Source organism: Diadema setosum, chromosome 13 (assembly GCF_964275005.1).
Source record: "Diadema setosum chromosome 13, eeDiaSeto1, whole genome shotgun sequence".
NCBI lineage: Eukaryota > Metazoa > Echinodermata > Echinoidea > Diadematoida > Diadematidae > Diadema > Diadema setosum.
In genome coordinates, this window is record NC_092697.1 from 1,121,658 (window position 1) to 1,144,472 (window position 22,815).

Consider the following 22,815-nt stretch of genomic DNA (forward strand, 5'->3'; position numbering starts at 1 on the left):
TTTCACCATTTCCTAACCATGGTTTTACACTTCCTTTACCATGGTTTCACTTTTTCGTAACCATGGTTTTGGCTTGGTAGAAACACAGTAGTGACCATGGTAATACCACAGTAATGTCATGGTAAGTGCGTTCCAATTTACCACCTTTAAACCATGGTTACCATGGTTAACCCATGCTAAACCTATGGTTTAACCATGGCTACCATGGTTTAACCATAGTGCACCATTGTTTAAATATAGTTAAACTATGGTTAAACACTAGTGCACCATGGTTTGACCATAATTAAACCATATTGCACTATGGTTAAACCATAAGTTTGCCATGGTTTCATCTTTTCCTAACCATAGTTTCACCATTTCCTAACCATGGTTTCACACTTCCTTAACCATGGTTTTACTTTTTCTTAACCATGGTTTTGGTACTGTAGAACCACAGTAGTGACCATGGTAATACCACAGTAATGTCATGGTAAGTGCGTTCCAATTTACCACCTTTAAACCATGATTACCATGGTTAACCCATGCTAAACCTATGGTTTAACCGTAGATACCATGGTTTAACCATAGTGCACTATTGTTTAACTATTGTTAAACTATGGTTAGACACTAGTGCACCATGGTTTGACCATAATTAAACCATATTGCACTATGGTTAAACCATGGATGGATCCAATGTAAAACCATGGTTATGCCTCATAGTCAAACCATGGTATTTTTTTACAAGGGATGGCCCATTAGGTACTGTAAAAGTGGATATTTTCCAACGACCAATTTTTCGCGCTTGGCCAGGTAAGAAGAGTTTCGCGTATTTTTAATTGGCGGAATCAAGACATCATGCACAGGAACATATGGCAAGCAAAAATATCTTATTCATATTTGTTTTTGCGCTAGGCCTAGTTTCTGGTTGCGCGAAATGCGCGAAAATTTCAACACCGCAAAAATTTCCACTTTTACAGTATCTAATATGGGAACAGTTGGAGGAGTAGAAAATTTGTCATTAGATGGAAACTACCTGTCAATTACTAAAATTAGTAACGTTAGAGGCATAGCCATACCCATAGAGGGAAAGAAAAACAGAAAATGAAAGTATGAAACACGACTCTCTTTTCCTTCGACATCCCTGGACCAGTGTGGACCCGAGCTCCCGAGCTCCTAACCCCGTCGCGGGGCGCTGTAACACAGTAACGGTACGTATTTGTCCGTATGGGGTCGCTGCTGCGGTTACCGAGCTCCCAGCGCAAGCAAGCAAAGCCAAAGTAGAACCTAGGCTCTAACGATAGTTATAATTGTTAGTCCTAGCTAAATAAATTAATATAATTTAGACCCTACTAGCATGACTAGTGAGTAGGCCTAACGTTAGTGATAACAATTACACAGTTTATGATTTGACCGGCTGGTGACGAGGAGCCGAGCGAGCGCGAGCGAACGCGAGCATGCATACTGTAGTTTTACACGTGATACTGTATCTATAGCGCACAGCCCGCAGCGGCTCATGACTGTCTACGTAGACTGTCGTAGGAAAAAGAGGTACCGGTACCCGAAAGTGCTATTATGGAGGCGAGTTTAATCTAATTTCACTTTACTGAACACACTTTCGCTTCTACCACACCTCTCACATCCTTCAACGAAAGCTGATCGATAAGTGTAATTACCTGAAAACCCGAAGAAACAAGTTCAAAGTTCAACAAGTTCCTAGGTCTCACGAATCGCATGTAGCTCGCCATCTTCCCGGATGTGCTAGTTGGGGGCTCGTCACAACTATGGTGCCGTGGAGAATTGCGAGTATCATCATTTCATTGCTAAGTCAAAGAGGTGCTAAATACAAGTTCAGTTGTTATTTTTGTTGTTGTTATTTGAATTTATTTGGCGTTTATCATTCCTCGAGGAATATTTACGACGTATGACGTACAAGAAAATTGTCATTCAAGCATTTTTTTTTAAGTTGAAAGTCAATTTCTGTGTCATCTGTCATCAATGAACAACACTGAATTGAGGTAAAAATTAGTGTACATGTACTAAGAATGTTAATAATGAATACCAGCACCTGCAGTAGTACATTGATTTTATACTTATATCAAATATCAATTAATGCTGGGCTCAACACTGGTATTTTTTTTCTCTGTTAAAAATCATTGAATTTGAAATGTTGGTGGCTTGAAAAAAAGGTGTGTAGTGACACTTCATAAAAGGAAACATGAAAAACTCACAGCCAAAGGAGCATTTTCAAAAGTGGTGGGGCAGGGGGGGGGGGGGGGCACTTCCGGGTTTCATGAGCTAACAAAACAAAATAATAATAATAATAATAATAATAATAATAATAATAATAATAATAATAATAATAATAAATGAAATAAATTAATAATCGACATTTGAATGGGATTTATGAGAAATTTAATCAATTTAATCAGTATAATTTGCTTATAATGACTTGACACTTTAAACTTTTTCTTGCTCTCTCTTGTCAATGTCCGGCAGGACAAATAGGCACCACACATGCATTTCTTCTTTCCCCCTCATGTTCCCATGCTCTCTTTGTAAATACCCCCCCCCCCCCCAACTCCTATCAAGTATCATTTAAACTATTTGCAAGCATATAGATTGTGTGCACGGGGGTTGCAACGATTTTCAAGCTTTAAGCTTATGTTGCAATTCCTTTGCGTGTTCATTACCTTGAATAATGTAGCTCTCTTAGTGGAGTTGTATACTATCCTGTAACTGCTTCTTATCAATGTATTATATTCTGTCTTGGCTATATGAGATGTACTTGCATACATTTGTATGCATTCCTATTTTGTGAACACGCATGAAATCTTGAATAAATAAATAAAAAAAAATAATAATAATCTTGGTTGCTGTTCAGGCCACCAAAATATGCGTTTTGAGAGTTTGGTGGCTTGACATCGTCTTTTAGTCCAGGCCATTGGTAATGTTGAGCCCTTAATTATGTAAAGTGTATTGCCATTTTTCTTTTATCACTCATTTGCATAAATTATCAAATATATATGAAGAGTTTGTTTGCAAAAACCGATAAGTCCATTTTTGAAGATTTTGAAGTACGGTCTCTGTCATAAAGTACAAAATAATACCTTTTAAATGATATATTGGTCACTACATATAAAGGTACATTTTTGAAGTTATGGTCAAAAGAAGCAAAAATTTTCTTATTATTCTCTTTATTTTTCTTGACCTTTAATGGTAAATATCTCCATTTGACAAATATGGACTTATCGGTTTTTGCAATCAAACTCTTCATATATAAAATAGATATGATTACACAACATAAAATTTAATGTGACATATAACAGAAAAGTACAAATTATCATAATGGTATATTTTACCTCATTCTTCTCAGCATGCCCCATGTTCCATGTTCCATGTAAATGTGCCCCTTTAGCTTGTGATTGATCTGACTGGAATAACTGTAGGCCCCTATGTGTCTGAATTTAATTGAATTCTTGCAGTTATATATTCATTCATTATTTTCATTATGGCCTATGCCATATCACATTTAACCCATTGTTATTATTATTGTCATTATTTTGTCTGCATCAGGTGAGAAGAAGAGTGTTGGGGTGTGTTGTGCTTACAGACTTTCAGCTAGAAATGCCTTGGGCCACAATGTATACAAGAACACACACACACACATACGCCTCCCCCCTCCATATACATACACTGTATATGTGTATACAGTACCGGTATAATACATGTATGTATATAATGTGTGTGTATCATTATACGTGTATACATACACAGATCATAAAAATGTAAACATATATATATATATATATATATATATATATATATATATATATGAAGAGTTTGTTTGCAAAAACCGATAAGTCCATTTTTGAAGATTTTGAAGTACGGTCTCTGTCATAAAGTACAAAATAATACCTTTTAAATGATATATTGGTCACTACATATAAAGGTACATTTTTGAAGTTATGGTCAAAAGAAGCAAAAATTTTCTTATTATTCTCTTTATTTTTCTTGACCTTTAATGGTAAATATCTCCATTTGACAAATATGGACTTATCGGTTTTTGCAATCAAACTCTTCATATATAAAATAGATATGATTACACAACATAAAATTTAATGTGACATATAACAGAAAAGTACAAATTATCATAATGGTATATTTTACCTCATTCTTCTCAGCATGCCCCATGTTCCATGTTCCATGTAAATGTGCCCCTTTAGCTTGTGATTGATCTGACTGGAATAACTGTAGGCCCCTATGTGTCTGAATTTAATTGAATTCTTGCAGTTATATATTCATTCATTATTTTCATTATGGCCTATGCCATATCACATTTAACCCATTGTTATTATTATTGTCATTATTTTGTCTGCATCAGGTGAGAAGAAGAGTGTTGGGGTGTGTTGTGCTTACAGACTTTCAGCTAGAAATGCCTTGGGCCACAATGTATACAAGAACACACACACACACATACGCCTCCCCCCTCCATATACATACACTGTATATGTGTATACAGTACCGGTATAATACATGTATGTATATAATGTGTGTGTATCATTATACGTGTATACATACACAGATCATAAAAATGTAAACATATATATATATATATATATATATATATATATATATATATGAAGAGTTTGTTTGCAAAAACCGATAAGTCCATTTTTGAAGATTTTGAAGTACGGTCTCTGTCATAAAGTACAAAATAATACCTTTTAAATGATATATTGGTCACTACATATAAAGGTACATTTTTGAAGTTATGATCAAAAGAAGCAAAATTTTTCTTATTATTCTCTTTATTTTTCTTGACCTTTAATCGCAATTATCTCCATTTGACAAATATGGACTTATCGGTTTTTGCAATCAAACTCTTCATATATAAAATAGATATGATTACACAACATAAAATTTAATGTGACATATAACAGAAAAGTACAAATTATCATAATGGTATATTTTACCTCATTCTTCTCAGCATGCCCCATGTTCCATGTTCCATGTAAATGTGCCCCTTTAGCTTGTGATTGATCTGACTGGAATAACTGTATGTATCTGAATTCAACTGAATTCTTGCAGTTATATATTCATTCATTATTTTCATTATGGCCTAGGCCATATCACATTTAACCCATTGTTATTATTATTGTCATTATTTTGTCTGCATCAGGTGAGAAGAAGAGTGTTGGGGTGTGTTGTGCTTACAGACTTTCAGCTAGAAATGCCTTGGGCCACAATGTATACACACATACACCTCCCCCTCCACATACATACACTGAATATGTGTATACATAATACGTGTATGTATATAATGTGCGTGTATCATATACGTGTCTACATACACAGATCATAAAAATATAAACATATATATGAAGAGTTTGTTCGCAAAAACCGATGTCCATATTTGCCAAATGGAGATATTTGCGATTAAAGGTCAAGAAAAATAAAGAGAACAATAAGAAAAATTTTGCTTCTTTTGATCAGAACTTCAAAAATGTACCTTTATATGTAGTGACCAAAATATATTTAAAAGGTATTATTTTGTACTTTATTTCAGAGTTTGTTTGCAAAAACCGATAAGTCCATTTTTGAAGATTTTGAAGTACGATCTCTGTCATTAAGTACAAAATAATACTTTTTTAATGATATATTGGTCACTACATATTGATGTATATTTTTTAAGTTATGGTCAAAAGAAGCAAAAAAAATTCTTATTATTCTTTTTATTTTTCTTGAACTTTAATCGCAAATATCTCCATTTCGCAAATATGAACTTATCGGTTTTTGCAAACAAACTCTTCATATATATATATATATATATATATATATATATATATACTGTATAATCTAATACATATATATATATATACATTATTCATATAGTAATTACAAAAAATCTAATGAAAATTTCATACAAACACTAGTTTCATTCAAACTACTATGCTGTATCTAAAAAAAAAAAGAATAAAAGATTCTTTATTACCACAGTAGTACATGTATGTGAAAACTTTGCTATACCATTGAAGAGGAAAAAATAACCCTCCATTTAAATCAGAAAGAGTACTGTAAAAGTGGAAATATTTTGCAGTGTTGAAATCTTTTGCGCACTTCGAAACCAGCACAAAAATAAAAGCACGCAAATATTTTTGCTTGCCATATGTTCCAGTAGTTGATGTCTGGATTACGCAGAATTAAAAACATGAGAAACTCTTCTTACCCAGCCAAGCACGAAAATTAGTCGTGTGAAAGTATCCACTTTTACAATAAGCTAAGCTTGACCTACCATGTAGGTCAGAAGTCATCACCCATGAAGCAAGGAAAAACACACACATCAGTCTGATTTGATAAAAATGTATGACAATCATACAAATTTATTTTGAAGTCACATCAAAATACATGTATACTTTTTACAAACACAGATTTATCAACTAAATGCACTGCAAAATAACTATCAGTCAACATATCTAAAGACAATGGCTGACAACAAAAGAGAACATAAATGCAGTCAGACATGCCAGTGTTTTACACTGTGTACAGCCGTGTTGTGCGCTACAAAGGCAAACTTGTTTGATTCAATAGTTACACAGCACAGAAAAACTCACATGTATGATATTAATTTCTAAATAAGATTGGCAGTTATGAAACAGTACAAAATTAATTCATGATACTCCTTTAACAATTACTAAAAAGAAAACATAAAAAATGACTTCTATTTGTCATGGTAGGATGGGATTGTTTTGCCAAACTGTAGTACTATTAAAGGATCATGATTAACAACTCTTGAAATACAATAAAATGAAAAATTACAAGTATTTAAAACTTTTGGCACTTTTAACAAGAACAAATGTTAACAAAATAGAGAATGATCCTGAGAAATATTAAAGGGAACTCAAACCCAAAGAGCAATGTGGATTGAGTGAAAGCAGCAACATTAGTATAACACATCAGTGAAAGTTTGAGGAAAATCGGACAATCAATGCAAAAAAAAAATATGAAGAGAATTCCACAAAAATTCACTTTTCTAGCATAATGAAAAAGCACTTGACTCACCACTTTCAGAAAGCAGGGGGAATAATTGCTACCCTTAACATATGTCAGTATCAAGTCGATGGAATGTGTAATTTTCATGAAAAATGATTTCTTTTTTTCCTTTTTTTTTAAATCCCTTTATATTTTCTTTATAAAATGATTTCTTTTTTTCCTTTTTTTTTAAATCCCTTTATATTTTCTTTATATTGTTGTCCACACAGATGTCATAACCTCTGGTAGTCTCCTCATCCAGCAGTTCCAACACCAAAACTTTAAAAATTCATAACTTTTGCATCGACTGCCCGATTTTCCTCAAACTTCAACTGATATGTTCTACTAATGTTGCTGCTTTCACTCAATCCACATTGCTCTTTGGGTTTGGGTTCCCTTTATGTGGATAAAGTACAGAGGATTAAAAATGTAGATGATACAAATGCCTTATCCAAAACAAAGCATATCGAGCGACAAAAAGGTCGAAATGAAAATCTCACTTTGAAGACAGCATAATCAATGTTTAAGACAAATCTATTGCTGTGTATTGCACATTGATCAAATCACTTCAAAAGCTGCATCATTTTGGGTTGTCTTGCTTCATGGTTGATTGCTTTACACAAACAATACATTGGACTCCCGTTATAACAAAGTCCTCCTGACCAGCAGTTTTTTTTTTTTGTTACATTGAAATTTCCTCATAACCGCACAAATAAACAAAAGAAATGCATAGAGTGGTTAATGTTGCGGCCTAAATTTTTACTTCGTTGTAACCGGAATTTCGTTATAACGGGAGTGCACTGTTTGCGCTCATATTTATTGATCAGCAGTGTAACCTGTGTAAGCTCCAAAATAATCGACAACTTTCTCCAGAGTACGTGACAACAATGGGGGCCTCTGTTGGATCTTAAGATGAGGCCATTCTACAGCTACAACAGAGAAGAAAGGAGAGTGTCGTGTTCGACAATCGTTCCCCTCATACGCTGAGCTCATCCAGAATAATGAAAGAAGAGCAGTTGCAGAAATGACTGATGGATCAGCGACTATCGAGATACTTGGTAGTTTGTCTTCTAATGCCCTGCAAGTCAACACAAGCACTAATACAATGTACAGGGTTCCCAGCATTTCAAGAAAACAAAATTCCCTGATTTCTCCCTGATTTTCCCCTGATGAAGTCTCAAAATTCCATGATAATTATTTCAACTAATTTCCAGTTTCACATGTTTTCTACGTTGTAGCAGTGAACTTTTTGCAGTATAAAACAACGTAATGTAAAACTAATTTAGTACTACAGTACAGTATTAGACAGGCATGTTGTTTTGATATGCAACAAAATATATCTGACTGACTACTTTCGCTTTTTGGGTCAATCAAAATTTTCCCTGATTTAAAGGTAGGGGATACCTTTTACAGACCTCCCAAAATGCAGCAAAACATTAAATATGAACCTCAGGGGACTTGTCTAGGCCACTGCTGAGAAATTTGGAAGTCAACAGTTTATCTACAATTTGAATAATGCACAAAACTCAACTACTCAGTAGTTCTGTGTGTCAGCCACACTTAAACCTTTTTGTTGCAGTCTTCTGTATTTTTTATCTATAAACACAAATCTACAAGTATAAGAGCTGATGTAATAATATATAGAGTGTGTGGCAAGAATGTATATAGAAATGTTTGTAAGTTTTGATGAACTTTCTTCACAAAATATACATGATGGACACACATGCAATGCATGGGTCTGCAAAGGTAGCCTAGTAATGTACTGGAATTTACGGTGAGCCCCGAAAAAAATTCAATTCAAAATCTAACGGTCAATAAAAATGTACTAAATGTTACCTTCCACTTTCAATACTTTATGGGAGTTTCTAAAATGATACTCTCTTCAACATACCACTGTATTTATACAACTCTTCATTTGAAGCATGCAAATGGGATTCCCTACCTTTAAGGCATTTATATCAAATTTCCTGACTTTTCCCTGACTGGAAAAAAAGTAAAATAATTTTCCCTGATTTCCTTGATGGGCTGGGAACCCTGTACTAGTAATCTGAAGAGGATTGAGGGGAAAGCAATTGTTATTTCATCGCAAGCCACATCATCATCTTCATCCGCTGAACCCGAGATTTTATCCAACGTAACGCTTTGATTCCTGTAAGTTTGTATTGATTGACATTCATACGTCATTTATAAGGGTCCCTGAATAGTATGTGGCAGCAGCAACTTTTGTTATTACATTTCGAGATAAATTTATCTCAGTAGGGTGGACCTGGGACAGGCCCAAAGAGACCCTCTTGCCACAGAGTGCATAAAATTACACACAGCTCATGTGATGGTCAATTTTGATAAAGCTCAGTAGACTCCAATTAAAACAAAGTCCTCAGGACTGGCAGTTTTCTTTCGTTATATCAAAATTTTGTTATTACCGAACAAATGACAATAAAAGACATGGAGAAGATAATGTTGGGGCTGAATTTTTACTTCGTTGTATTCAACCAGAATTTTGTTATAACAGTGTTCGTTATAACAGGAGTGCATTGTATCATAAATTTAGCTGTGAATGTATTTCATTTGGGTTACAAGAGGTTGAGATGGAATATAAAGGACAAATGCAGAGTTATGCTGGGATGACATAATACAAGAGTAGATATGTTATATTGCTATATCCTTATTTTTTATATTTTTATTTTTACATGTATTTTTCTGCAGAAGCTTTTACGTGTAGACAGTGTATGATACAGTCATGGAAAGTAAGTAAGTCATTCAGAGAGGTCAAGCTCATCATTTATGCACTGAAGTGCTTTATGTATGCTACATGCAGTTCATATAGATTTTGATGCTACATGCAGTTCATATAGATTTTGATGCTACATGCAGTTCATATAGATTTTGATGCTACATGCAGTTCATATAGATTTTGATGCTGATGAAAATGATGTAATCCAGCAGTTATCATTACTGAGAATGTTAGAAATTATTGTTTCTGGAACACATGCACATCATGTGTTTTCATTTTCATTTTTAGAGCAGAAATATTCTAATGTTTCTTGCAGTTCATAGGTTCAAGAGGCCTGAAAGAAGCTGTAATAGAATATGACTGCAGTCAATATAAGAAATTAAATATATTGAAGGACAAGTCCACATTTATAGACACGTGGATTGAGTGAAGGCAACAATATTAGTAGAACACATCAGTGAAAGTTTGGGGAAAATCGGCAGATCCGTTCAAAACTCATGAAAATTTTAAGTATCTGCGCAGTCACTGCTAGATGAGAAGACTACCACAGTGTATGATGTCACATGCGTATGATATATAGAAAATAAAAAAGAATTTCACAAAACATTACTTTTTGAATAAAATGCACATTTCTGTGACTTGTAACAGATGTATGCTTATGGTAATATTATTCCCCTTCTCTTCTGAAAGAGAGAAGTCGAGTGTTCTTTTGTTACGCGAGATAAGTAAAAATATGTTGACTTATCTTTATACTTTCTTTATGTCGTTGTACACATGTGACATCATAAGCTATAGTAGTCTTCTCATCCTAGTCTTCTCATCCAGTCGTGACTGAGCAAAAACTTCAAAAATTCATAACTTTTGAACGGATTGTCCGATTTTCCTCAAGCTCACACTGATGTACGTTTAACTAATATTGCTGCATTCACATAACCTACATGTTTATAAAGGTGAATTTGTCCTCTAAATGATTTATGATTGTCAGACTTATTAGAACAAAGGTGACATTCATACAGAAGTACGAGTACATATTCAAAATTACAAAGCTGTGTAAATCAGCAAAACTTATAATTGTGTATGGTTTGTTTCACTACAGGTTGAACCGTCATCTTCAACGCTGTCTTCATTTTGACAAGACATGGTACCAGTGCAAGAAGGTCACTTATGCGTTTACTGTAAAACCAGAAATTTTCACAGGCACTTTCATTTCACAAATTTCATGAGAGCCAAGATTCACAAACTTAAAATGCATGTGAATATTCTTGTCCACAGTAAATGCATTGAATGCCAGTAGCAATTCGCGAAAATTTCATGCCATGAAAAAGGCTGGATCGGCTCCAATTCACAAAAATTTCATGCCGCAAAAATATCTTGCTCTACAGCACCAGGTAGTCATCAGCCGTAGCTTGGGTAAAGTGTCTTTCAATTTGTCAGTAATGATGAACAGTTCATGGAGGCTTCACACCACATCATTGATTACAACGATCTCAAATTCCTTCTAATCCAGCTCAAGATGACATCTACGGCTGCTTGTTTACTTAAACCTCTCAAACCATGCCAAGCTGTCCTCCGTTTTTGCTGGAAGAGAAAATATAAAACATTATCCATGAGAAAGAAGGTGGCCAACATTGCTTAATGTTTAAAGAAGTGGTATCGTGTGAAGCAGCAACAAATGATTATACATGTACAGTAAACAATTCTTTGTAAGTTACGTGATTCTAAACTTGTGAAATACCTGTATCTCTGCAAGCAACATAGCTGCATGAACGTGTGAGCATGTCATTAACTGCCCTTTTAGAAATTTGGGTAGATTCTTTCTAGATGAAAAAAAACAAACAACCATTTCATATAGAATGACAAGAACAACATGTCAACATTTTATACAGCATCAAATTCATACTCTCATTCATGCGTAATGACAGCTATTATGAAAAGAATTCCATAAAAACATTCAGCTTCTGATATTTCAAAACATATGAGTTTTGATTAGAAAATTCCCTCTACTGTTGCATAGTTCACTATATGCATAATTCTTTTTCTTTGTCAATATTTGTTTCATGTTAGTCAAGGACATGTGCTAACAAGAGTCATAAAAGACATGTCATACTTCATGCTACAATTTGTCATTCGCCACCAACAAGCTAGGATAAGGTTGTTGATAGCAAATCCACGAAAAAACAAAAACAAAACAGAAACAAACATAAAAGTTAAATGCTGTGACTGTACCAAACTTTCATTGTGTAAGGTCCATTCCAAAATGTGACTGCCAAGCTCAAAAACAATGAAAAGTCACCAATTAGGATTCTCTGTTACAGACTATGCCATTGGGTTGACCGACTCAAGTTTATGAAGTTTGTCTTTGTACCCAAGAGAGTAATCTTTGCTTCATTCACTGTCAAAATTTGGCAGCTTAAAACAAAACTGAAATCGATGTACTAGCATTTTTTTCTGGACGATAGCTTCACTGGAAAACACTGTACTTTTGCATGGTACACCTCAGTGGCCCAGATGTTCAAAGCCCCTTTCCTCCCTTTTCTTTATGAAAAGGCACATTCTAATCCTCTATTACTTCAGTTAATTTTTGAATTGGTTCTAAAGGCTAATTCAATGGTAACAATCAAAATACAATTTTCAAGCTTAGAGCATACCTGGTACTCTTTTTAACTTTGCAGAGAAGTATGAATTCATTTTGGCTTACTTTCCATGGGGTTTGAGCTGGATTGTCACAAATGGAGTCCAAAGAATAGAACATGAATAAGTTAACTTTAATGGCAATATAATTTTCTGAGCCTTTTGCAAACACTAACCTGTTGTGGGAATGTACTCGGCTCCTATCCAGCCATCGTACCCTGTGCCCTCCAACACATCAAAGATATAGTCATAGTCTATTTCACCCTTCAGACTGGGCTCATTTCTTCCTGGTGCCTGGGACACCTGGATGTGACCTTGATGAGAAAAACAAAGAGAGAGAAATAAGAACAATCTCAAATGGCACACAGACTATGACTGCAGTGTGATGCTTATGTACCCCTATAATACTCAAAATCACAGGGAGGCCAACTTCAGTATATCAGACTACATACTAAAACACATTACACACACACACACATACAAAACATTCTGAAGGTAAAAAAAAAAAAAAAATATGTGCAAATGGCGGTGTGATACATGTATCATAGCAAATGAATTAATGTTTTGGAAATATCATATTTTCCATTTAAAAAATCAAATCTTCTTCTTTCAGATGATGAGAAAAACATATTTTAACCAAGGACTCTTAAAATAAAGTAGTTGGTAGTTCTGTAATCACGCTAAACAGGTATCAGTTGTAGCAGTCAGGACTGATTTAGAGTCAGATGATTACCAGACCACATTCTGCAAGTTCAAAATTTGCGTAAAATGAATTCAAATACTCACCTACAAAAGGCATGACCTCCTTGATAATTCTGGTCAGGTCTCCATGAACCAGCTGGACGTGAAAAATATCCTGAAGACAAAACATATGATGCAGGTTCAAAAGTTGCAGCTAATCTCAGCTAACCTCATCATTATGACTAGTCCCTGCCAACTTGTCTATTATAGTCTTAAATATCATTGGTGGAAAAATGAGCGAAGAAAATGGGATTCCAATCCCATTTTCTTTGCTTATTTTTCAACTAATGAATTAATTTCATTTCTGGTAAGTTTCTTTCTGTTTGCGTTTGTTACATAGTCTTAATTTCTGTAATTACAATAATTCTGTTCATTCTGACTTTTTAAAAGTGGTATGAACATCTGCTCCGACAAATTGATATCCCTTGCACTGCAAGCATAGCAACTGATATTTTTTGCCAGTGCTGCTACAGTGTATAAGAAGGTGGATGTGTCTTCTTAAAGAAATGATAACCAAAACTGAATACATACAGATCTTGTAAACCTCTACAGAACTAGATACTCCTTGATCCATCTTTGCTTTGCCTGGTGTTGGGTCTTTGTGTGTGTGTGTGTGTGTGTGTGTGTTTGCAAACTGAGTGCTTTTCTGCCTTTGTTTCTGAAATATGGAATGTAGCAATCAAGCAAAATTAGTGTATGATGGAAATAGAATAATTAGGCTAAGAACCAGAACCAACTTCATCAAATTCAAACAACTGTTGCAATCGATGGAAAACTGCGAGGATAAATTACAATAAAACTGATCCAACTGTTGTCAACTCACCAACTGCAACTTCAGGTTGTCGCTGTTCACTCTTTTGATGATCTCTACAGCTGTAATGGCACAAAGATCAAGACGTCAGTCAGCACTGTTGTATATGCTATGCAATTTACTAGGACTACTACTTGTTGCTCAAGCTGTAGCTTGATTTACATCTGACACGAGATTGCCGCCTTTCAGAGTATGCAGAGCGAAATGTTCAAACACAAAAATGAATGGAACATTCCTAAAATATTTTTGATAGCCTTCTTCCTCTGTATCTCCAATAACAACAACAACACACAAATCAGAGCAAAGACCAAATAGAATTCCATTTGGCCTGATGATAAGAAAATAGTAGCCATTGGACTAAATACCAGCCCTACATTATCGCAAGCTCAAACATCAATGATGTATGAAAGTTATGGTTTTGAGCTGCTGTACACTGCGGTACATGAAAAAGACTCATCTAAGATTGCGTAAAGCTGCATTAACAAATTTGTTGTTTATCTTTGTGTCACTGTCCCTCATTTTGAACAATGCAGTATGACCACATTGCTTCACAAAATAGGAGCATAAAGGATTTTTCACAAGATGGGGCCCGTCAAAAGTTAACTCTTTTAACTTTTCAAGATATTTCATTAGCAATTAACCCTATCTAGCCCGGAGCATTGCTAAAGCCCCTCCCCCCTACATTTTTCGGGATAACTTTGCAATAGATGCAAAAGATCTTGCCTTGAAATTTTAATACTTTTTTTCCATCACATCTGCTGCATAATTTGAGACCCTATTTGCAATGATTGGGCGTAAGGTTGCAAAGTTATTTTTTGAGTTGTAGTCTTAGAACTATACTCTTTCTTATCAGACTAACTTATAACTGGACTGGAATTCCTCTTAAGGGTGCAATGGTTATAGGTGCTTGTTTTCACATACAATTACGCCACAGAGAAAGGATGAGAGAGGTGCGAGGCCTACCTTGATCTTGTCTGGTAAGGAAGTAGCCTGGGATGGTGTATCTGTCATTGATTGGCTCTATGACTGCCATGATTCCTTCCTATAAAAGAGAACAGATATTACTTGGTCAAAGTGAGATTTCTTCCAAAATGTATGTGAGTACATTTGCCATTTAACAATCATTTGTTTTCAAATACTGGGTGGAGACCTCTCTATACTGCAAAACTCCAATGTTTGAGTGCATTTGAATTTCGCAAGAGCCAAGATTCACCAAAGTTCTTGTCTACACTATAATATGCATCAAATGCCAGTGACAAATTGCAAAAATTTCATGCCACAAAAATATCTTGCTTTACAGTAACTTTATGCATTTCAGTGATTAGAGTAGGGCTTTGTAACATCATTGAAGTTTGCCAAATTTACGCACTTTTCTCTTATTCCCTGTTACATTATTCTTATATTATGATTATCTGACTATCAAAACTTATATTAATTGAGAAAACAAGATTTGAACATTACTTGTACTAATTCAATTTACGGCTGATTTCAGTAGTCTATTGTATTTTAAAACTGCTCATCTGAGCTGATAGATGGAGATACCATCAAAAAGGAAATTTGAAGACGATGATAGGTAAGTGGTAACAAATGAGACTACACAAATCAAACATGAAAGAGATACAAATTCAGCAAAGGAACAGAGGATGACCAAAAAAAAAAAAAGGCATAAATAACCACAACCTTTTTAAATCTCTCTGCTGCATACTTGAGATTCTCAACAAGAGTGTCCTCCATCTTCTTGAGCAAGGCTGACCTTTCACCTTCCTCATGGGGCGGGATCTTCCCAGACATTACATGCATTCTGAAAACAAACAAACAAACAAACAGACAGACAAACACTAACAAGTATAATATATCAAGATTTTATAGGAATGAGAATTCACTGCGAATTTAATGTATACACTGATATATTACCTTACAATTATTATCAACAACAGAACTATATGTGTAACCTCATGCAAATTATGAGGCAGACACTACGTCCTCTTTCACAATTTCTTTCACTAAAAAAAAAATAATACCATGGCAAGCAAAAACAATATATATTTAGAACTTGCCTTTCAGCATGTATCAATATCATTATACCAATGTCAAATATTCAAATTCTTTCAGTCTGCCTACAGCAACTCTATTTCATCATATGACACAATGTTACATTGTGTACATACTAAACTGAGACTAGGAACAGCAGTTCCCTGTCATTCATCAAACAAGGGGTCAAGTTATTTTCAGCTTGAGTAAACAATACATTTATAAGAATAATGGGGGAAATAAATAATTAGCTACAATGTATGTAAAGCTGACTTGGGCTGGAAGGCTTTATTTTGATTTAATCTGATCTGATCTACCACAAACAGCTTGGAATACTCCGTAAATCAGGAAAATGATGTCAATTCCAATGCTCTAGTTTTTTTTTGTGTGTGTTTTTTTTTGTTTTTTTTTTGTTTGTTTGGGGGGGGGGGGTCATAAGCAAACCACTGAAGGTAAAGCATGATATGTATCCTACCGTTTGCAAGCAAGTGCCTTGCAGTAGCTTATGGAAAGCTCCAGCGTTTCCTGGAATTCTTCCTCTCTGCCAGGGAGGGCTGCTATCCCACGCTCACCAGCCGTAATGTCTCCTGAGGGAACGATCAGATTGAGGCATTGTCACTCTCTACCTTGGATTGCCTCGGAGGGAGGCAAAGGTTAATCAAAGTTGTCATAATGTCAGGTTCTATTGAGAACAAATACAGATTTCAGATACAAATTTCAGAATGTGTGTTTCTTGGTATGAGATGAGCACTTCATATACTTTCAAAAATGATATAATAAGTAATGTGACCAAAGGTTACATAATGAGAGAATATGTGTAAGATATTGCATATAAGATTTACATTTCCAGAGAAAGGAAACCGAGACTTGAACAGACTGTTCATAAATATGTAATCAAGACTATTAAGGGTGAACTACAAATTTTGTATCACACAGTACACTTTTCTTCCATTTGTTACTGATTGGTATATGTTCATGGTTCTATTCTTCCCCTGCCTTCTGATGCAGTCAAGTAAATATGCTTCAATGAATGAATGCAGTCAAGTGCTCTTTCGTTGTGCCTGAGAAAGTAAAATAAAATTCTGTGTCAATTTTCTTCATATCGACCATTCCACTACTATGACACTAATGATCACTAACTAGTGCAGCCGTTGCTGTATCCAGTTCAGACATACATGACACTGACAGCACACAGACCTAACCACAGGTACAACTTATCAAAACTCACAACTTATTGTGCTGTGCTTTACTAGTATTTCTGCATTCAATGAATTCACATGTACATTGTAGGGGTATAATTTCATTTTGGGGCCACTTCAAAGGGGTAATTCAGTAGAAGACATCAGACTCAGGGGCAGCTAGAATCATTAGTGCCAGGGAAACATCCCAGCAGCCCTGGCCCAGTAGAGAGGAGGCTGAAAATTTTGGATTAGGTTAGTGCTTTATACTTAAAGCCCTTTTATACCTAGTGAACTCCCTCAGGGCATTTCATGAAGGGTTTTGTCAGATATTTTTCTTCTGACAAACTTTGTTTATATATAAAGCTACTCAAATCCTTGCATCTGATTGGCCGAGAGCATATCTTGTCAGAAAAAATATTTGACAAAACACTTCATGAAATGCTCCCCTGGGCACTGTTTCATGAAAGTTGTCAGCCCTGACAAGCTGTTTAAAATTAAGTCTCTGACAATTTCAGTAAAATCCTTGGATGGGGTTTTGAGTGGTGGAGAAGCTCAAGCCTTTACAGTGGACTCCTGTTATAACGAAGTCCTCGGGACCGGCAGTTTTCTTTCGTTGTATCAAAATTTCCTTATAACCGAACAATTAAACAATAAAAAAGCACAGAGTGAATAAAGTTGCGACACAAATTTTCACTTTTTTCAACATCTGGCTTCCTCTCATCAACAAACAATCAAACAGCAACAATGACAACAACAACACACTCTCTCCACAGCACATTCCCCCCTCTACTTCTTCCTCTCATAACTCTTCCCCCACCTCTTCACAACAGCGCCCACGACGTCAACCGCGCCTTCCACTCACGACCACACCTATCGCTGGTTCCAGAAGACGCCCTCACCGACACAATTCATTCACACCACCGGCGTCCACCCCATCTACTAACCCGGACTCCAATCTCCGGCCACGACCTACTAACAGCCAAGTTAGCCCTCACAGATGTACTCCGCCACTAACACACTCCAAGAACAAGAGAACGCATCAACGACCACAACACTCCACCAACAGCCGACGCTCAGCCCGCCTGCGAGCCCGCCTCGACCGACCTCTTCCATCTAGGTCCGCATTCTCCATATATAGCCCGCCTCCCCTCAGATCACGCTTCACTTCTGACGAAGGACAGTCAACCTGCCCGAAACGTCAAGTTCCTCGGTTCTCCTAGTTATTCTTATAACTAGACTTCTTGTTCTACTTTCACTAGCTGTGTACCTTTACTCAGTGTTTCAATTCTCTTTTCTCTCTCTCTCTCTCTCTCTTACACTTTTGTCTGTTTCTACACTACTTATCTTTTCTTTTCTTTCTGTTCTGTTCTCTTCTTTCTTCTTTTCTTTTTATTTCTTCCTTCCATACAACCCAACGGTCCTTTTCAGGACCACTAGTTTTAATTTACACATTTCTTTACAGGTTATTTCTCTTGTCTTCTCTCCTCAGGTCTACACTTTAACCTTATTTTAATTTCTCATTTTTGCATTTCTCCCACAGGAACCTTTTCAGGATTTAACTGTCATCAATTTCCTCTCCATTTATTTTTCTTTTCCGCAGCAGCATTTAATTCTAGGATCTACACTAGCTCCCTCTAATTCACGTCTTGAATTTCAATTTGTTCTTTTCTTCTTCTTTTCATTGCCCCCCCCCCCTCTCTCTCTCTCCCTTCTCTCCGCATATTCTCACCTCTCCTCTACTTACCCCTCCTTATTTCTGTTAATCGTCCTTTCTCCATTCATTTGCATTCCATAGCCACACTGTTCGCTGACTTCGTTCTCCTCTTGGTTTCATGAATCTTCACTGCTCTCCCCTATCTCCATGATTCTCCAACATTCAACTCCTTCCTCTTCCTCTTCCCTTCTATTTCATCTTTCCCCTTCTAACGATGTCCGAACATCTTACTTGATTCTCACACTATTCTTCCTTACCACTCTCTGTGTTCCTTTCTCTACTGTCTCCAGTAGTGCAACTTCAACTTCCAGCCCATTACTGTCTCCCACTCTTCACTTTTTGCCCTCCTCACAACCTCCATATGTCGCTTCCCTCTTCGTTTCTCCTCTTTCTAAGCTCTTCTTCCAAACTACGATCCGGTTAAGGACTACATACACATGGTGTCACCGCAAATCTTTCTTCCAAATTTTCACTTTGTTGTAACCAGAATTTCGTTATAACTGTGTTCGTTATAGCGCGAGTACACTGTACTAGTCTGATTACTAATCCATTCTCAAATTCTTTTCCTTCAATGGTTGCCCCCATGCTATGATCCTCAGGATCATCACTGACCCTCCTCTGCCTTTTGTCTGTCTGCCCTCCTGCTCTAATCCCCCTCCCTTTACCTGTTGGGCTCCTTGCCTGTGACCTCCCACCCTCTCCTTTGTTTTCTTTGTTCTGTGTACCCAGCCCGTCCCTGACTGTTCTTGTTGTGTGAACTCCTTATACAGTCTGTATGTGATTGCTTTCCCTGCCTGTTTGTCATTTTGCCTCTGATGAAGATTCTGCTAGGATCGAAAGCTCAGGCCCCTTTTGACTCCATTTTACTCCATTGGCTCGCCTTTATTGGATAAGCAGTTTTCAGCAGCTTTTTTTGCTCTAGCTACTAGGTCAGTGTTCTAATCCATTCTGGTAAATATCAAAGCCTGCAACTTGTGCAAGCTATCTATCATAACAGTCACAGTACTGTACATAGACGTCTAGTGGCAGATCCAGAGCAGAGGGGGTGCATGCGTGCCCCTCTTTATGACTTTATATTTTGTTAAAACAAGAGAAATAAAAAGAAAAATGGAGGGAGTATGCCCCCTTTAATTCCGTAAAAGGCGCCTCCCCTTAGGCTTTAAGGCGTACAGAATTCTTGGAACCGCCCCTGGTGGTATACTTGGGTGACCCGCACCTCGTCATAGTTAATGTTTGCGCATATTTGAATCACATTTCACCACTGAAATTCTTTGAAATCCAACTCACATACAGGAAAAATGCTGAAAATTCCAATGGAACCACAATTTCACTGATCGATATCGAAAATTTGCTGCTATCGTGGTCAAACGCGAACGATGCGAAAAAGTTGCGCGCTAAGGAAGGGGCCCGCAACTCGTCACCCGCGCTCCCATAGACAAAGCACGTAAAAGACGTGTGCGGGTGACCGTGATGCTCCCATAGACATACACGTAAAAGATGCGTGCGGGGACAGTGGCGATACTTACAACACGTATTCCGATTAAATTTCAGATTTTCGCGAAAAATTGTTTGGTTTTCACCACAATTTGCTTGGTTGTGGTAGCCCTGCCAAGTTTCAAGCTTACTGAACACAGTCCCGGGCATAAATTTTTGTTTAGTGCGCTTAAAACAATTTTAAGCGGGGTGACGGTATTCGGGCCCCTGACGAGGTGCGGGCACCTCGCTATACATACACACGTCACCACACCCATCCCACTAGCACTAGCCTAAAACTAGACTAGTTCTAGATTTAATCTAATTCCCAGTCTAACGTTAGCCATTGACATTAAGCTGCCATCGCCTATCTAACAGTCGGGATTTAAAAGGCCTTGTAAAGTCCCCTTACGTTACACTATCAAGTAATACAACTTAACTGTCTGTAGTGTAGATCTCTTAGAACCTATATCTTCAACTCCAAGGTTCAAGGTCAGGGCTAATATTTTTCATGAAAAGATAAGAGTCCTTCAACATCAGGTAAAACTATTCTAAACAAGGATTGTGTAAAATCATCACCGGGGTGGCTTGACATCAGCACATGCTCAACTCCTGCCTCCTCCCGAGCGGCGGCGATCTCTTCCATCGACCGGTCGTACGGCATCACACACTCCACTGCCACAAAGCCGGCCCTTTTTGCAGCTGCATATCGGTCGGCAAACAAGGGAATTTCCGTGAACATTTTGTGGATGTTCGCTGCAAATTTCAGCGGCATTGTCGCTGCGATTTATAGGCTCTGTTGACAAAATGTCAGTATGTAAAAGTTTGAAGCGCTACCCCACCAGACAAAATTCAGTCACAAATTTGAGGCCAAAGGGAGGAGGTGCCTGGGTCCTAATAAGGCATGAGTTGAATCGATCGAATGCTTTATCCTACGACAGAGCGAGTTAATAGATAGAGTTGCGACACTGGGGTACAAAGGTCACGTCAAATAGTTCCCCCTGGTCGTCGATGTCGACTAATTATTTCTACAGGGTTTTCACATAGGCGCGCAGTACCATACGGACCCAGCGGCAGTGTGAGATGCATTGTTGCTTGCGACGGGAGTGTGACTTGTTGAGAAAAATGTCGTGTTTTTACGGCAATCATGTAAACTTAATGAAGTAGAGAAAGGAGTACTTACTGTCGAGGTCAAGGAAACGGATGCAAACAACCTGAAAGGATGAAATATTTTCAGAGTTGTTTTAACGCTCCTGGCTGATGTTGATGGGCTCACGTCAAAGTGTAAGGACGGAGTTATCATGTAGTCCCACTCCTTTACAATTGTTGTTGTAATTCAAAATCCCGGGGTGTGGGTCTTTACTGTTGTTATGACGATGAGGGGAAGCTATTTTGCACTCTCGCGCAAAACCCATGCGCGGAGCGCGTAACTCTACTTTGCGCGAGCCACGGAGCAAAATAACAATAAATGCATTGTTTGCGTCATAATAGGGTACGCGGTTTTCTAAAGTCTTATCGACATCATACGACCAGGGGGAACTATTTTTAGGGATTGACCAATCAGCGCGAACTTCCGGTGTCGCAACTCTATCTATCAACCCGCTCGCGTATTTTTTATTTACACGCAAGCCTGTGGCTTTTCGCAATTTAATTCAATGAAACCGCTTGTGATGTGTCTACGCTTACTCCGCTCAGGTTGCGAAGAGTTCTGTGGGTTACTTTATATACTTGTACAGTGCCTCCGCTCGCGCCGATTCGATTCGTACACGTGCATCAGTGAGTGTGTGAAAGTTTTGCTTGCCGTGGTAGACCTGCATCCAACAAGTCCATGTATACGTACATTGTACTATGTAAACGAGTGAGAGTGCGAAAAACAAGACAATACAAAACAAAAAATTTGAAAGTTATGGAATAGGCTGGTACATGTGCATGTACATGTATCAGAGAGTTCTGAAATAACATGATCGCATAATCTAATGACACCTGAATGGAATGAAATACATTGGAAAATCATGCTTGTCATTTTTCTCATTTTTTTTTCTCATAATACATTATATCAAAAGTAATGTATTTGTCTTTCAGACCCCCCTCACTCTCTTATTTCCAAAACGTCTCTCTTCTCCGTCTCTCCATACATCATAGTATTTGTTCCAAATACAAGCTCTCTCCTATCTCTCTTGACTCCCTCTCATATCACATGATTTCTGTTTCTAAGACCCCTTCTATATATAAATATACATTGTATGTACATGTATTTATGTTATTTCTCAGACCCCAACCCCCCTCTGTTATATCTGTTGCTATAATAAAGGCCCTACATCTATCTTCATACTGATGGTATATTATTTTGTTTCTCAAACCTGCCCCGCTCTTTCCTTCATACTAGTTTCAAAGACTCACTCTGCATATTCATTTTCCGACCTCTCTCGGACCCCCTCCTTTTTCAAATTCATGACTCGTGTATTCCTTGCTCGATCACTGCTTGAATTAG

At 37.0% G+C, this 22,815-nt stretch overlaps 2 protein-coding genes across 2 annotated transcripts in view; both read right to left on the reverse strand.

The window, feature by feature from the left end:
* The window catches only part of LOC140236811 (lipoamide acyltransferase component of branched-chain alpha-keto acid dehydrogenase complex, mitochondrial-like), a 36,609-nt gene extending 34,886 nt beyond the window's left edge, over positions 1-1,723 (reverse strand). Inside the window, exon 1 of the mRNA XM_072316744.1 lies at positions 1,653-1,723. Coding sequence (XP_072172845.1) covers positions 1,653-1,712 — 60 coding nt within the window. The 5' untranslated portion in view covers positions 1,713-1,723. The remainder of the gene's footprint in view (positions 1-1,652) is intronic.
* An 8,899-nt stretch (positions 1,724-10,622) lies between these two features.
* LOC140237006 (putative hydroxypyruvate isomerase) lies at positions 10,623-21,187 on the reverse strand. Its single transcript, XM_072316953.1, has 8 exons — positions 20,904-21,187; positions 16,432-16,543; positions 15,606-15,726; positions 14,889-14,967; positions 13,938-13,987; positions 13,160-13,229; positions 12,550-12,687; positions 10,623-11,320 (listed from the first exon to the last, which is right to left on the reverse strand). The coding sequence occupies exons 1-8, from the start codon at positions 21,097-21,099 to the stop codon at positions 11,277-11,279; spliced, it is 810 nt and encodes a 269-aa protein (XP_072173054.1). The 5' UTR covers positions 21,100-21,187; the 3' UTR covers positions 10,623-11,276.
* Positions 21,188-22,815: the final 1,628 nt, after the last annotated feature.